At 42.7% G+C, this 16,530-nt stretch overlaps 1 protein-coding gene across 2 annotated transcripts in view; it reads right to left on the bottom strand.

The window, feature by feature from the left end:
• SPRED2 (sprouty related EVH1 domain containing 2) overlaps positions 1-16,530 on the bottom strand; it is a 58,857-nt gene that overhangs the window by 3,583 nt on the left and 38,744 nt on the right. For both annotated transcript variants that reach the window (XM_030269253.4, XM_072927637.1), the window contains exon 5: positions 517-666. In XM_030269253.4, the coding sequence (XP_030125113.1) occupies positions 517-666 (150 nt within the window). The remainder of the gene's footprint in view (positions 1-516; positions 667-16,530) is intronic.

The raw sequence follows: 16,530 nt of genomic DNA, 5'->3' as shown, positions 1-16,530 counted from the left end.
TTTATATGCCCTTCACCGTGATCCATCACGGACTTTTTCAGCCTTTGGCTCAGGAGGGAGCACAACTGTCACAGTCCTACACCGGCCTGCATGCACGTGGTACAACATAACATGCAGTGTTACCCCCTCCCTTTTTTTAATAATATTTTTTAATATTATTATATTTTATATTATATTATTATTATATAATATTATTGTATTTCTATTATATATATAATATATATTTATATTTATATATATTGTATATATATTATATATATATAATATAATATTTTATATTATATTATTATATAATATTATTGTATTTATATTATCATATATTATATTATTTTTAATATTTATTAATAATTTAATAAAATTTTTCTAATATTTATTTTTAATAAATAACACTTAAAGCTAACTGAGAAGGAAACGGGGAGAGCAAAAGGAGGGAGCTGTCTCAGGCACGTGGAGGAAAACCAAACACCGGCAAACTCTGGCAGACACAGAGGTAGCAAGGCTGGGAAGAACCCTTACTTGTTCTAGATGGTAGTGGTCAGAGCTGTAATGGTCGTGAAGGTGTCCACGAGTGCAAATTCTTCGATGTTCGCAGGATGCAGGAGAAGCCAGAGTTCGCACGGGCTGTTCCCTTTTCTGAGAGGAGTTGGAGGAGCTATCTGTAGCATTCTGTTTTAAATGGAAAGAGGGGGGAAAAAATCGTCATACATTCAGCTGTTACAGCACAGGGCATTAAGAGATGTTTTGCCACTCACTGATTTCGTGCACACCTGCAATATTGGCAACACCTGACCGCTGGAGGCTTCATGAAGTTTCACATAAAATACTTGAAAGAGGCAGATCTGTTGCCAGGCCATAAAAGCTGTCACCACACACATGGAAAAATAATATGCCACAGCCTGCCCGTGACATATTCACCAACACCACTTGTATTCTCTTGGCATGTTATTTGTTATCCTGGGCATGGTGGGATGATGAGTGCTCACCAGGAGCTACCTCTGAAGAGCAAAGTCAAAACCCAGCAAATGATGCAATCCTGTAGGTCCTGAAGGCTCAGACAGAGCATCTGTGTGTCCAGGCTGTACCCCACCAGTCACCCAGGCTACAAAAATACTGGCAATTTTGTTAACCTTTACACATTCTCCAAACACTCACTGAATTCCAGTTCATCACCGGCTACTTGAATATCAGCTTTCCTTTAAAAACTTCAGGCTTTTTTTTTGTTGTTTTGTCACTTTTTTGCCACTCACAATTACTGTGCAATGAATGTTACTTGTGTTTTTAGACATTCCTGGCTCCCTGTGAGCACTTTCTTTAGGTTAATTAGTTACATCATTATGCAACAATGATCATGAAAGGGTAAATATCACACAGTAACATGCTGTTGCCAATACCTACTGCTTCTTAACAATCCTATTCCTCTTCCTGCAGAAACACACAGAGAAGGAATAATGTCAGCCACCATCTCTCCATATCCCTTCCTTGGTTAAACCAGTTGCCATACAGTATTCAGGATTTTGCCCATTAATTCTATTTATAGGTTTTGGGCTTTTTCATATTACCATGAGTATCAATGGACAGTTGTTAAATGCACCAGCAAACCAAGAGCAGGAAAAAGAGAGCCTCCATGCACAACAAACAGAACAGCTGTAGCACTGCACGTGCCTGAAACTTTGGTGCCTGAAATAAAAGAAATCTCCACCCCCCTCTCAACTAACAAGATGTGCTGCAGCTACAAGTCCATGGAAAAGGGTCCTGATTGCCCAGTCAGCTGAGACACAAACTCAAGAGCAGAGAAGAATCATATCAGTAGTAGCAGAAGACTGGTTTTACCTGAAAAACCTTCTCTCCTTGTCAAGAATGCACTCCCTAAATACTATTTTCCAATGAATCGCACCAGACTCATTTCTTGCTCCAAGAATACAAGAACCCTCTTTGTGAGTATTTGTTTATTCTGAAAACAACACTCTGAAAGACTCTGTCCAAAGGTGAGAACACCTTGAAGCATTACAACACAAAAACAGATGTTGGCTCTCTTTAACTCTTACAGCACTTTTAAAAGCACCCAACTCCCAACTTGTTTTGTTGAAAGCAAACACACAGTTGTTTGCAGTGTGATGTAAAGCCAGGCTGGATTATTTGAGAGGTATAAGCAGAATGAGTTTTGAATGGCTGACTCCCATTAAGAACAGACTTTTAATGTGTGTGTTTGTTTTTTTGTTTTTTTTTTTAACAAGTACACAGAAGCAAATAAAACTCTTAACATAGTTAACAACACCTCTAAAGTGGAACCAATATTCTGGCTGCACCAATATTCAGGCTCTTTTAAAAAAAGAGGTTTCATCAGTCTTCATAGCTTATTAGACAAAGGCATTTCAAATCTGGGGTTTAAACCCTTCAAAGCTAATTTTTGTGCACTTAACTTCAGGCCCTACAATATCTAGCACATTTTGGGGATGTTTTAGAGAAAAAAAAAAAAAAAAAGCAGTTTCTACAAATGTTTTGTAATAACATTAAGTTGAAAACCTTGAAAAGAGTCAGGATTTAGTTAGAACAGCCATGCTGGTACTCACACAAGTACCTTTCCTGCAGAGCTGTATGTGGTGCAGACCAAGATGCTGAGCTCTGATTTAAGCTTCTCAGAAAGCCACACAACACACCCCATGGTCCAGGCAGCTCAAGCCTGCTCTCAAAGCTAAACTTCGACTGACATGAAGCAAAAAAGAGGCAAGATCTTAAAATGGTACCATGGCAGCCAGCAGGACCCTTCACCTTCAGTGGATCCAGAGCAGAGCCCTGCTGGGACAAGCCTTTTGTGGATACACAAAAACATCCTGGGTGTTCATGGTCCAAACAATGCAGCCTGGGGAAACAACCCAGTGGGAGGTCATTGCACATACTGTCCTGCATGAAAATAAAAATCCCACCCAAACTAGATATAACTCCTTGATAATCTCAGCAGGGCAGCTGGGAGCTATAACCAGCTCTCCAAGCACTGTGCTATTTGCTGCCTCTCTGGGAGGGCAGCATTTCTGCAACAGGCAACTGGAAAGGAGCTTGTAGTGATTTTTATCTTGCCTGATTTGTATCTACCTTTGCTATCCTCCACACCTTCTTCTCCTGCACATGTGTTGACACGGCTACAAAACCTGTTTGCAGCATACCAGAGGCAGCATACCTGTTTGTGGTGCTGCTCTCCGCTTTCACCTTAATAAAAATTGCTGCATTTCCACATTCAATGTCCTCAGATTAGATGGGCAGTTTGCCAACACAAATACTTACTCTAAGCAGCCAGAAAGGGGAAATGAAGCTCTCCAAGACTGGGTCTCTGCTCACTCGTCCATGAAGGAGTTCATGGTGACTCCTGGTTGGTGACACCAAAGGCATAGCTGGGTGACAAATTCAGTGTCTGTGGAGTTACCTTGCTGACCATCAGCTGGGATAAGCACTGGTACTTTCCAAAAACCAACATTCCACCAAGGCCCCTCACTATTTCAAACTGACAGAGGGGAAGGGTGCTCTTAACACACATGAATGCATGGTCTGAAAACTGAAGAAAACAAGAGGTAGAAAATTTCTACCTCCCAAGCAGAAGGTCACCAGTGAACCCCACAGGCCCCTCACCTGTGCTGGTGGGCACACTCATCAGTGATGTGAGGAGAGAGATGAACAAGATGATGACAGAGTTTCCAGATGAAACTTGTTATTCAGGAGAGTCAAAATGAAAGTTGAAAGTTGACTCTGAAAACCCTTGATCTGACACACAGAATGATGCCCTCTGAGCCAGTTATTGCTGGACAGGAAAGAAGTCTTGGGATTAAAACAGGCAGCTCTGTGGCAGTGTTCACTTTGTGGCTCAGCAACAGGTTAAAAAAATCAGCAGCAACAAAGAAAACCACTGCATGTACCTGCTGTGCTGCTCCAAGCTGTCTGTGGTGCTGGCCCTCCTCCACCCTGGCCCAGTAAGGGCATTTCCACCTCACAGAGCCATGGCCAGGACCACAGAGCACATGGGATGGCTTCTCAACAACAGCTAACTACATATAAATAGCCTGAAAAAGAGATCATGGAAGGGACCAAGAAGATGAGAAGTCTACTGAATTGTGAGTCCCATAGGAATGGGAGCAGGAAGGCATTGCTCTTCTAGTATGCTTCAGAAAGTAAGATCACAAGGCATTCACCAGAACAGGCTCAGATAAGGTGCAGGCAGGAGGTACTTCTGATGGTGGTCACAGCTAAAATGAGCTTCAAGAAGCCAGAGGGAAACCCTCAGAAAAAAAGTGACCAAAGATTAGAGGTAGGATGATGCCTCAGGCTTCTGAAAGTGTACTGCTCTCTCCACTGGGACTGAACCTGGACTTGGGGACTGGTGAAAATCAGGCATATTTTCAAAGAAAAGGCACACTCGTCCTCACCCAAGTGCCACTAGGAACAAATGATGGTAGGACTTTGTCAGTGAGGGAAGCATCTTCTGTCCCCCATAAGAAGACTGGGACTTGGCTGGGATTATCTACCATCAGCATAGCAGGCAAAATTCTGGGGAGGGTGGTGAAGGGTGGAAACATGAGATGCTTGCTGTAAGTCTTCCAAATACAAACACACTCACCTACAGAAATACATCTAGAAGGGATGTGGCCTTCAGACACAGGCTATTTCACTGATGGAAAATCAGGTCCCAAACTACTGAGCCTTGGTCTCTCAGAGAAACACCATCTTCTTCTCAGACCTGCTAAAACCAATCCAGCTCCAGCATTTGGTTTTGAGGGGAAACTATTGAAAACATGCCAGTAGTCACAAAAGAGAAAATAACCCAATACTAAAAGTTGTTGGAACAGGGAGTCCGATAACAAACTCTGTTTCAACACGCCCTCAAACGCTCAATTATGAGAGATTTGTGCTGCTCATACCAGAACCTTCTGACTGCTACAGCGGTCACAAACTCTTGTGGTTTCACTGCCTGGATAACAAAATCATTAATCACAACCATAAGAGTTATTTTATAAAACCTGTGCAACACATTTCCTGTTGCAAGCGAGCTGGACATATCTGAGCAAGCACACGTACTGCATGTGTGGTATGGCTGCTTAAAGAAACAACAGCAGGATTCTACAGGCAAATGATGGCACTGTGGTAATTTAAGAAAAAAGACAAGCATGTCCTTGTTTCCCCCTCAGACTTTCAGAAGTGACTCATTAAATTAAAAAACCCCAGTCATTAGTAAAGAAGATTATGTTAATCATTTACTGCAGTTTATTCCTCATTGAAATGGATTTGTTACACAAGAAGGCTAATCAGATATCCAAGCAATAAGCATAGATGAGCATCTATGAAAAAAAAAAAAAAAACATGAGAAAAAGAACACTTCTGCTTCTGAACTGGACTGATCACCTTGCCTCTAATGGCTTCATAGAATAGTTTCACTTTGTGTGATGCAACATGCAAGACTGACTACAAAAAAGAAGAAAGAATTATGAATTAAAAATTCTCTCTCAGAATTATGAAGCAATACAATCTGTGGCAGCTTGTCAGAAATTGGCTGCCAGAGGGAAATTATGGAGTTCTGTCACTTAAAATTTCCAGAAGTGCTCTCTGCCAGCTAAAGGATTTGCAAGTTTGCCGTGAAAAACAATTGTGGGTCAAGCAAGATAAGATTTTTTTTATCTCTCTAGCATGGTTAATTGTTGCATGAAGCAGGGGGGAACAGATGTATCATGGTGTTGAACAATTAGCTTTGCAAATAACGGTGCTGAAGGAATCCAAACCCCATGCCAGCCTGGCATTTACAAAGCACAAGCCAACCTGCTCTCTATTGCCCCACTCCTTTTCCCATCTCCCACTGCCAGGCAAGCCCACACACCACAACATCCAGATCCAAGGGGGCCTCTTGGCATGCAGCACAGAGAAGCAAAACTTGGTGGGGCTCAGGGTCCCACCAAAGGGACCTTTACCAAAAGCATCCTTCTGCACCAGCCAGAGCTCCCTGCAGCAGCTCCTGGCTCACCTGCACCACCTCATCTTCTGAGAAGTCATCCCCACCATTCCCAGCACAAGAAACCCAGCTCTGCTTGGCTCGAGGATGAGCCTGGAGAAGCCACAGCTAAAAAGTTGCATCTTCCCATGCCACAGCCCAAGCAGCTCCAGTTGAGACCTCTGCAATGAGCTCCCCACCAGCCAGAGCCCTCGGTGTGCTCTGCCCAGCTGCAATCCCTCGGGAGCCCTGGCACAGCTTCACCTGACCCTTTGCTGTCCCTGGGAGATGGGGAGGCACAGCTGTGCTATCAGCACGGAAAGGAAGGATGATAAAGCAGCAAAACAGCGCAGCAAGCCAGTGATACCGAGCCTGGGCCTTATCTACGGAGCCGCTGCTTAGGAACGTCACCAAGAGGAAGTCTGAGAGTTATTTCGGATGCATGGCAGAGAAACTTCCACCTTTCCAAAGAAATTAAGATAAAATATAGTCTCCCAGAACTCCCTCAGCTTAATCTTGCCAGAGCAGAACAAGTCCTTCCGTTCTCCTCCAGCTTTTTTTTTTATTTTTAAAGCCTAAAGAGATACAACACTTCTGACTTTCACAGTGGAGCAACACAAATTCTAAATTTCGTCTCAAAACATCTTTTTCTCTCTATTCAAGACATTTAGAATAGGAAACAGCTGACATTCACCATCACCCTCTAACTGTGCCCTGTACACTGAAGACAGCCCATTTCAAAGAGACCTTAGATTATCCAAGTATTAAGAAAAAGATTCAGTGTGAAAAATCTTTTAAGATGCGAGACTCCTGTCTCCTAAGCACAAGCTTTTAATTTGTCACGGCAAGACAAAACCATGGAAGAAAATGCTTTTGTCAAATTTCTGTTTGTTTCCCATCACTGAAGACAAGACAGAAATTGTATTGCAGAAAATTGCTTCCACATATTTTTGAAACATTTTGCCACTCTCATCCACTGGGGATGGTTGGAGCTGAATGTAGTTCTACCCTGCTGAAAGTCTGAAGGAAAAGCTTCATGCTAGATCATATTCCAGTTCAGTTCAAAGACAAGTTGGCTGTACACAGCCTTTACAATAAGCATGGATTTAGACTTGTCCAATACCAGAACAGGAGAAGAATTCTCTAATGTTTGTTTTCTAGTCATCCCTGAAACAAATACCAATATGAAGTGCAGACAGCTTGCTATTTTTTACTGCTACCTTTTCTTATTTTAAGTTTTTTTTGTGGTTATAGCTTTTAGTGCCATAAAGATGCTGGTGGCTGTGCTGGCTGGAGTCAGCAAAACTTATGGAACATTTATTAGAATTCAGCACACAAGATAATCTCCATTAAACTCCTGCTAAACCCGACTCTGGCATCATTGGGCAGCCCTGCATGGGCCACAGATGTGGCTTAACAGCTCACTTCAAGAAGTGAAAAGAATATATGAGACTCAGACACGATGAAATGACATGACAAACACTCAGATGTGGTAAGGGGGGGAAACCTCAGGGAGATTTTCCTGTTTCACTACTTGCCTCATACAGGGCATCACACATGTGTGCAAAAGCAGGCATTTGAAGAGGTACAAAGAGAAACTTTGTCTGCAAAAGTCAGAGGAGGGCTGAAGTAAGTCAGTATCCCATTTTGCTGGGACTCAGACCTGGACCAGAGGCTCTGAGCTTATCTATTCAGCATTTCCTTCCCAGGATACCCCTCCTTGCTGCACCACCGGGCTGGAGCACTGCTTCGATGGAAAGCTTTTCCCTCATAAGTACCTCATAAGGTACTTAGAAAGGGAAAAGCAGAATGTTTTAAGGGGGAAAAACCCAACCCACAAGCCCAGCTTCTAGGGCTGCTCCCCCAGGCAGCAGAGCAACCCCACAGCACAGTGGTGAGAGCACTTGTCTGCCCACAAGGTGCTTGTGTCCTCATCCATGAGGAGCCTCTCCTTACCAGGACTCCCACGCTGTCTTCTTCATTCCTGCACCTCCTCCATGCTGGGGCCTGATTGGATTTCTCCATGCTGAGACAAGCTACACTGCTTCAACAGGATCTTTTTACTTAAACTGGGAACTGTTTCAACTAACCAATTGCTTAAAAGCATCTAGGGATAGAGGCCTTTCCCTTTTGCAGAGGCTCTGATAATCTGTTTATACCTTGAAAATGACATCCTGGTGTGGACTACAGCATTGTTGGATGCTCCAGCATCCAACATTTGTGATTGTACAGCTCTGTAGAGATTAGCAGAGCCACTTTCTCTAGCAATATTATCCCCATTTCCACAGCTGTCCTCTGCTAAGAATGGCCACCATGGTCTGAACTGCTGAGGGGAGGTGATGGCCACTGCTCCTCTCCCCCACCAGTGCCATAACCCGCTCTGATGGGTGCAGGACCACAAGGATGCAGCCCAAAATCACTTTTGCATCAGCTCCCTGACCTCAGCTGACCATCCATGTGGTGGCACGGAGGTACAGAGAGCAGAGGTGGGGGAGGCTGGAAGGGGAGCTCCTAATTTTCAGGTGCTGACAGGGAACTTGGCACACCCAGCATGGCCAAAAAGCGTTCCTGTTGCAAGATGGGTAAAGAAATAAAGGAGGAAAGTTCATAAGGGGGTGTTAAACACTGGACAGCTGAGCACAGCTGGGAACAGATGGCTCCACAAAACTCACCATGAATCTCAGCTCTTCTTTATAGAAACTTTCAAGGAGAGGGGCAGGGAATAATATTAAGGGGGGGAAGAAAAACAATAAAGAAAATTAAATTAGCCAATAAAAGAACTGATGCACCTAAACCATCATTAATGTATTTAATGCATCTAATCCATCATTAATGTCTTTGCTATGTACGCTGCAGCCTCTAAATCCAGCAGTGCTCCTCCTATATAATACAACAGGTTACAAACAGAGGGAGAAAAAACTAAGTTAAATGCAAACTTCCCACAGGAGACTGATACGATATTTTAGGAAGTCAGTTAGGGGTCATTTATTCACACAGTTATGAACATCGATGATATTTTAGCTGGAATTTATCACCAAAATAGAAGCCAACAGCTGATGCAAACTTTTAAAATATCCTCTTCATATGCATTGCAAATATGTTAGGCTCTGCTTAAAAATGTAATGGTACTTATTTACTTCTGTCTTTCCTTCTCCTCTTGCAGAGAGTGCCAGAGACATATGAACTGCTTCCTATAATCAGATCTGATTTAATTTTCATAAAGTATTTGCAGGATACAGGGCAAGCAGACCCTTAACAAAACAGAGGTGAGGGAAGGAAACAGGCCTATTTAGATGCAGTTCTTCATAATGCATTTCTGTACTGGGCAGAGGTCCACTCTGAGCTCCCCAGACTCCTATATTCTGTTGTTTATCCTCAGTTACTACCAAACACATCCTGGGGGGCAGAGGGGACACCACATTATGATATTTTCTCAGTCAGAAAGTTGTGGGGTTTCTTTATGGCTTTTCTATTGTTCTTTCTTCTGTTTTTCTTTCTAGGGGTGGGAGGGGGAATCTGTCAACCTAAAGAAAAATCCTGAAGCCTCATATAAAAACATGTTTTGTTGGTAAGCTTCACCAAATGACTCCTTTTCTTTCCCAAATCCTCCAAAAAAAAAAAGGAAAGCCCATGTAAAGAAACTGTCTGCTGAAAGCCACTTCCTCAGGTTGGACAGGCCATTTTCTGCCTCTGTCACATTTTCAAGCACCCTGAAGCCAAAAGAAAGGCCTATACACTTCAAAGGCTGACTGCAGAGCCCAGATTAAACAGGGAATCTAATGGCAAGCTGCAGTTGTTATCAATCCTGCACTTTCTAGGTAAAAGCATACATCAGGGCTGGGGGTATGCAATGAATTTCAGGTAGCATCATGAACATCAGTGGGGTGGCAGAGGTTTTTTGCCTCTTGCTCAGCCCATCAGCTACAATTTCCCTTGAGCCAGCACTTCTGCTTTTCCAGCCCTACAGCAAGCTGGCTCCAGGAGCTAAACCACTGGAAAAGTATTCACTTTCTTTTCTAGGGCTAGTTTTGGTTCACTTCCCTGGGTTGGCTCAGCACAGACTGTGCTAGGAAAAAGGGGATGGAGGAGCTTATCTCTGCTCTGCTGAGGCTAAAGATGCATCAGTCAAGTTGCATCCCTCAGTTGTGGTTTCATATAGGTGCTAAAATAACTCCTGCATCCCCAAATCCTGCTCCCCCACATCAACTTCACTCTCGGCATGACTGTGCTGCAAAAGCAAGGTGGGGGAACTGAGCTGGCTGAAAAATAACTTTTCACAGGCATCTTGACTCAAATCAGGGTCCCCCTTACATAATACCAAAGAAACGCCCTGGGAACCACGGATGAACAAAAGCAAAATTAAAAAAAAAAAAAAAAAAAAAAAATCTCAGTTCTCCTTTCCCCCTCTGTTTTACTATATGTTAAGAAAGGGCAATTTATTCTTGCCTGTATTTTGTTTTTGACACATTTGTGCCTTAAATACACAAATGCACTACAGCATTCAGTTCCAGATGAATTAAAAGGGAACCCGTTCATAAACAGCTTCACACTTTAACTCATCATATAGCTTAAGTACATTACTACACAGCCAAATTATTTTTTCAGAAGACAAACATGCAGCTAGCTGATTGCAAGTGTGAAATGGTGCTACAACACACTCTGATCACAAATTCACCAGCTTCAAAATACAGCTAGAGAGGCACCAGCCAAGTCACCTTTGTACAAGGAATCCTACAGGCAGGTCTGCTAGTGATCCTTTTTATCTTAAAGGATCATCCTGCAAGAAAACAACACCTTCAGTAATCTGAAGATTACTTAAATTAATGCAAGTCAGGTTATACACAACCAAAATTATAGAGTACAAAATGTAAAGAGCTGGTACACTGAAGTATGGCACTGTATCATCATCCAAGCACGGGGAAAGGGCAAAATGAGTGTAGAGAAGGAGAGGAGGAAAGAATTAGGAGAAAAGGAGAGAAGCAAATCTCTTTTGAACTGCTGGGACAAACTGAACAACACTGAATACTTAACCAGTGCACAAATTACAACACGAATTCTGGCAAGATGCAGCTATAGGGAAACTTCCACCACAGCAAAAGATCAAATTTCCGTTTCCTGCAGGATATATCCCAATCCCACTGCACAACCAACTGTGTTTGTATGTGGGAATGGTACAGAGCCAAAAAATACACTACAAAAAATGGTCTTGAGAGGAAGAATTGTGACAAGAGAAATTGCTTACCCTCAGCAAAGTAGCTCAACACATCCCAGTCACTGCTATAATTAGCTACATAAAAACTACAGAGCAGTGAGCCTTAGACTATCTGATAGCAATGTAGGTATTTTTTGATCAATAATTTGTTGTTCTTATTTGTAATTCGCTTAAGAGTGAAACAGCACCAAAGCAACGGAAATTCAGTCAATTTGGGAATTGTGTTAAAATGCTAATTTCTGATCTGCAGTAAGAAAAGCTTTACCTATCAGAGAGTGACACAAAAGCAGAAAAACCTCATGATAAATACAATAAGGCAATACATAAATCATCCAAGACCTTTACTCCCCCTCCTTTCTTTTAAAGGAAGCAAACAAACCTTCAAACTTTCTCCTATCTGCTCCCCTGAGCTTTTCACTTACATCTTATAAATCCATTATATACACAAGAGTAAACAGATTTTATGTTCTGTGTACCCCCACACCACAGTAATTTTTATATATCCTTCTGTCCAAATGACTGGTTATGAGTAAGAGTAAGCAAGGACAATCTATAGGCTGAAGTACATAGTAATTGCCTCTACAATTTTGAAGGACTTAAGGAAAAGCACAGCTGCCTTTCCATATGATACCACTGTTTCAGTGACAATAGTATTAAATTATCAGCGAGTACAGCCTGCTTGTATTGGCAGAAAGAGCAAGAAAATAAATGGGTTAATTTCCAGCACCACTTGAAAGAAAGAGATGCTGAAAGAAAGGGAGAAATACAACACTACAAAATAAACCTGACAGCCAGAGGAAAAAACTTTCCACTTGACCTTCCCTACTGAAAAATCTCTTTCAGCATTGGTATCCATTCCCATTGAGTGATGTGAATTTGTGTGGGCAAAGTTAACCTGAAGGCAGGAAAAAGCCCCAAACAGATAAAAAGCAGTTAGCCTTAAAACTGGTGTAGTCAAGACCTTTTCAGGTTTTTGAGGGAAGGACTTGAGCCTGCTGGTTTTTCTGTGTGTGAATTTCTCTCTTATTGGCAAGTATTTTTTTTCTCCCTTTAAAATCTGAATTAGAATAGCTGTGGTTTACAATGCAAGCCCAAAATCCAGACATCAGAGGATGTGGCTAGCAGCAATGAACCCTCTGGCTGCTCACACAGAGCACAGCTGGCTGCTGGGCAGGAAGAAGAACAGGAGGCAAGCCACCATGTCCTGCCACTGCAACAATCCCCTTGCTGGTCTGCTCAGCCTCACAGAGAAAACAAGGTGGATTCCCTCAAGGTGACGACCCCCATCATTCCCACTGAGAGCTCTGTGCCTCCAAAATGCATTTTCCCCTTCTGCTATTGGAGGATGGCATTAAGAAAAAAGGAAATTGCAAGCTCTTGTGGCTCCTCAATCTCTGAGCACAACTTCTGACTGAAACACATCTCACAACTCAGTGTTGTTATACTCAGCAACATCATTTTCCTCAGAGGGCTGGGATGAGAGATGCTCCAGCATCCCACAGAACTTATTTGACTAGCTTTCTACTGTCCACTTTAAAGAAAAAAAAGCCACAGTTGTTCTTTAAAATAACCATCTGAATATAAAACAACCAAGCCAGCAAGAAAAATTAGATTTAGTGTTTATCTAGTTAATATAAATCTTCTAAATTTCAATAGTGAGGCTGTAACATGCTTGAGGCCCAGATGGGAAATGAAAGTAGACAAAAGGTTTCAAGGAAAGGCAGCAGGGGCATATCTGGTTTTTTAATTAGGAAAGCAGAAGAGATGCAGGGGGACTGTAATGCAAACATCTGCCCCAATATGCATAGCTCTGGTGGAGAAGAGGTAATTGTGTCTGTCTCTGAAATGACTGTCAGCAGTGTCCAAGCCACATAATAAACTTCCTAACTCAAACATCCCCAAGCACAGGAATCCATGTTCTGACAAGAAAAATGCACAAGAGGCGAAGGACTGCTGCAAACACACAACTTGGTAGTGAAAACACGAGCCTGAAGACTTCTGCTGGAAGTCCAGGAAGAAAAGCATTGGCAGCAAGATCTGTCTGTAACACCTGAGTGAAGCAGGAGAGTATTTCCCCCTTCTTGCATTTAGGGAACCAAGATAAGTAAGCTCTTAGCCAGGAGAAGCAATGGATTCAGTGTGTGCACCTTGAAACACAATTCTGTTGTTCCATCATGAACCTCTAGATCATGCCTGCTCAATCTGCCAAACTCTCCAGGTCTCATATTGAACAAAAAATAGGATTAAAAAAAAAGTACTGATTATATAAAATATATGTGATTTGAACATGCATATTACACTTAGTAAGGTTGAATTTTTGCTGTGTTCTCCCTTACATTTCCCTTAAAGCTAAAGGAGACTGAAGTAATTTTTAGAATCACAAACCAGAACAAACATGGGAGCTGCTGCTCCTCCTGCCAGTGGGTGTCTTTTCCTTAGCACTAAAGCAGGCACAAGGCTGCAGATTTATCTGAAAAACACATGAGTGGTGTTTCAGCTGAAATGGTCATAAGGTTTCAGAACAAACACCTCTGCTTTTTCAGAGGGGATGCTAAAAGAGGCCATTTCAGGCACTCTGCAGACTCTGGAAGACATTGACCTTTTTTCCTTGGAATCAATTCACAATTTTAACTTCGTGGTCATGTGGGATTATTATCTGTAATTGAAAGTAGAAGTGTAGATTAGGGGAAAAAAAAAAATTTACACAAGAACTCAATTATATGGCAAGTTCCGTGGCTGAGGAACTACAGAATACAACCAGAATTAAACCCTATTTCTGAAACAAATGTTAATTAAAGAAGGCTGAAGATGCAGGCTGGATGGATGAAGACAAACAAAGCCTGTTGCAAGGACAGCGTTTCCCCAACAGAGACAGAACGGATGGCCAGCCTTACTCAGATTGCATCTCTTGAGAGGACGATTTATAATGTACAAGACAGAGGAAATTTATTTGCTAACATATGGAAAACATTTATGGGCTCTTTGGAGGATCTGAAACTCAAGGAACACAACTACGTATTGTTAAAACTCCTAAATGGAGATTTCGTTTTAGAAATAAGCATTTTTCAACTCGAGGCTGTGACATTTAGTTCTATATACTGTTGTTTCCTGCCCTGTCAGGTATGAATTTCAGAACAGGTTGTTTGCTGTAGGTCTAAGCCACAGGAGAAGTATTAGCTGGCAAAGTCCTGTTTTTAAAGATATAACCCATGCTTCAGAAAGATGCATGGGGAGCGTTTGCCATAGGGATGGGGCAGGATATTGCTGCAAGTTACAGTCACGGGAGGGGACAAGACTAATGACACCAAGTGAATCCTCCCACAACCACAGCTGCAGATTATTCAAACCCCCCCAAAAAATCCACCTTCTGATACAATAAAATGGTTCTCCACTAAGCCATGCAAGGTCACAGCCTGCAGGAGAGCTCCACCTCTGGGGCAGATGTTCTCTTCCCCATGGCAGCAGCCTGCTGGATGCCTGGAAGGGCTGGGGGATAAATGATGCACCAGTCCCACACACATCCCACAGAGCCACACTGCAGCTAACAGGAGCAGGGGTTTTATAGAAACCCCGTGTCAATCAACAGCCAAAAGCTGTGTTGGGGCCAGGGCTTGCCTGGAACGAGGGGGGGTTTACAGCTGGGAGCATTAGGGTGGTGCAAACATCTGCACACGATGAAGCCGGGCTGGCTGGCCACAAAGCAGCCTCAGAAATGTGAAGTTTTGGACCTGCTGTGCTTGAACAGATTGAAACATCTTCAAGAAGAGCAGGACCTCGAGCTAAATATTTGAGGCAGCAGTGCAGCAGCAATGGCTGAGATTTTCAGAGACGGGTAAATGACTGATTAAATGACTCAATCATGCAGATACTTCTGAAAATTCTGCCGCACGTAGTTAAGTTTATTCATGCATGTGTGGGAGAGGGGGAGGATTGTGAAGATTTTAATAACTACCTTAGGAAATAAAAAAGAACAGATGCACTTTCTCTTTAAAACAAGAGTAAAAAACCCAACCAAACCCAAAAAATCCACTGCCGTGGCTGGAGAAGAGTTTACAGAAAGCTGCAGAGAAGTTTTGTGTGGAAGGATGACCAAACGGACTATGATACATGAGTCAAAAATATGTGCAAAGAAAGAATGGAACAGAAGGGTAAAAATAAAACATTTCACAGCCCTATCAATTTCTTCCAGTTTTAAACTGCTCTGTGCTTCAGTATGTTATTTCTGGCTTATGCAGTCTTCATACTTCACCATAACCTACCAGATAAATAGGAAGTTGAGAGCCTTGAAGAACTTAAGGACTGCAGGAAAAGGAAAGACTTCATCCCAGAAAAACAAAGACATATTGGGGAAGAAGATGTCCCCAAAGCTTTACTTTTGGAGTATGACAACACATCTGCCCTAGTGTGCCATCTTGACAAACAGCACCATGTAAGGTCCCACCAGCAGTGAGGTCCCTCTTGCACTCAACAAAACCCTGCAGAGATCACAAAACCCTGCAGAGATCACAAAACCCTACAGAGATCACTGCCAGGCAGGACACAGCTCGTTCCCCCAGGTCTCACCAAGGTGCCAACAGCACTGAGGTTCCCCTCCTTGCTAATGCTGTTGAGCAGCTTGCTCCTTCTTCTCATCAGGCCTCCCACCCATAAATGTCTGTATGGCAGGGAGTCACCTGTCACCTCCCCAGGGTCAAGTAGGTGGGAAAAATCTCCTGCAGCTCTGGCTCTTCATTCTGAATGCAGGAGTTTGAGTGATTTTGATGCAGCTGGAGCAGGATTCATCCAACGTTTTCAATGTAAAACCACACCTACTTAAAGGCAACAAGCTGGTGGATAGTTGTCGGAATCTGTGGGTATTGATGATTCTGAGATTGTAGAAAGTCTCTGTCTGTCAGCCCCGCTGCCAAAGCAGAAGCCATAATTGGTCTGTGCTGTTTCAAGGTTGTTTATTCTGTTTATCTCTAACATGTTCTGCTGCCCTGCCGCAGCTCTGTCCTGCAGGGCAGCGTGTGGGGCTCTGCCCTCAGTGGGATGGTACAAACATTAAATACCAGAAACTACCTGTGCTGGATTTACAATAACGTGCCAATATCTGTCACCTACGTTGGACAGTGTGTCCACAGCCTGAACCAACAGAAAAATGCCAACACCACAGTGAAACATGGAGGGCATGAAGAAGGAGGAAAAGGACAAGACACACCCAATTCCTCCATCTTGTCACCTCTGAACCCATAACCTAGAAACCTAAAATTTTACTTTTGCACCCATGCCACACTTAATTATTACTCTTATCAAACACTCAGAGCTTGTAATTCATCCTGTAAGATTGAAAGCTCTTTTCCATGGACAGAGA

This window comes from Taeniopygia guttata, chromosome 3 (genome assembly GCF_048771995.1).
Source record: "Taeniopygia guttata chromosome 3, bTaeGut7.mat, whole genome shotgun sequence".
In the NCBI taxonomy this organism is placed as follows: Eukaryota; Metazoa; Chordata; class Aves; order Passeriformes; family Estrildidae; genus Taeniopygia; species Taeniopygia guttata.
This window is presented reverse-complemented; position numbering and strand designations above follow the sequence as displayed.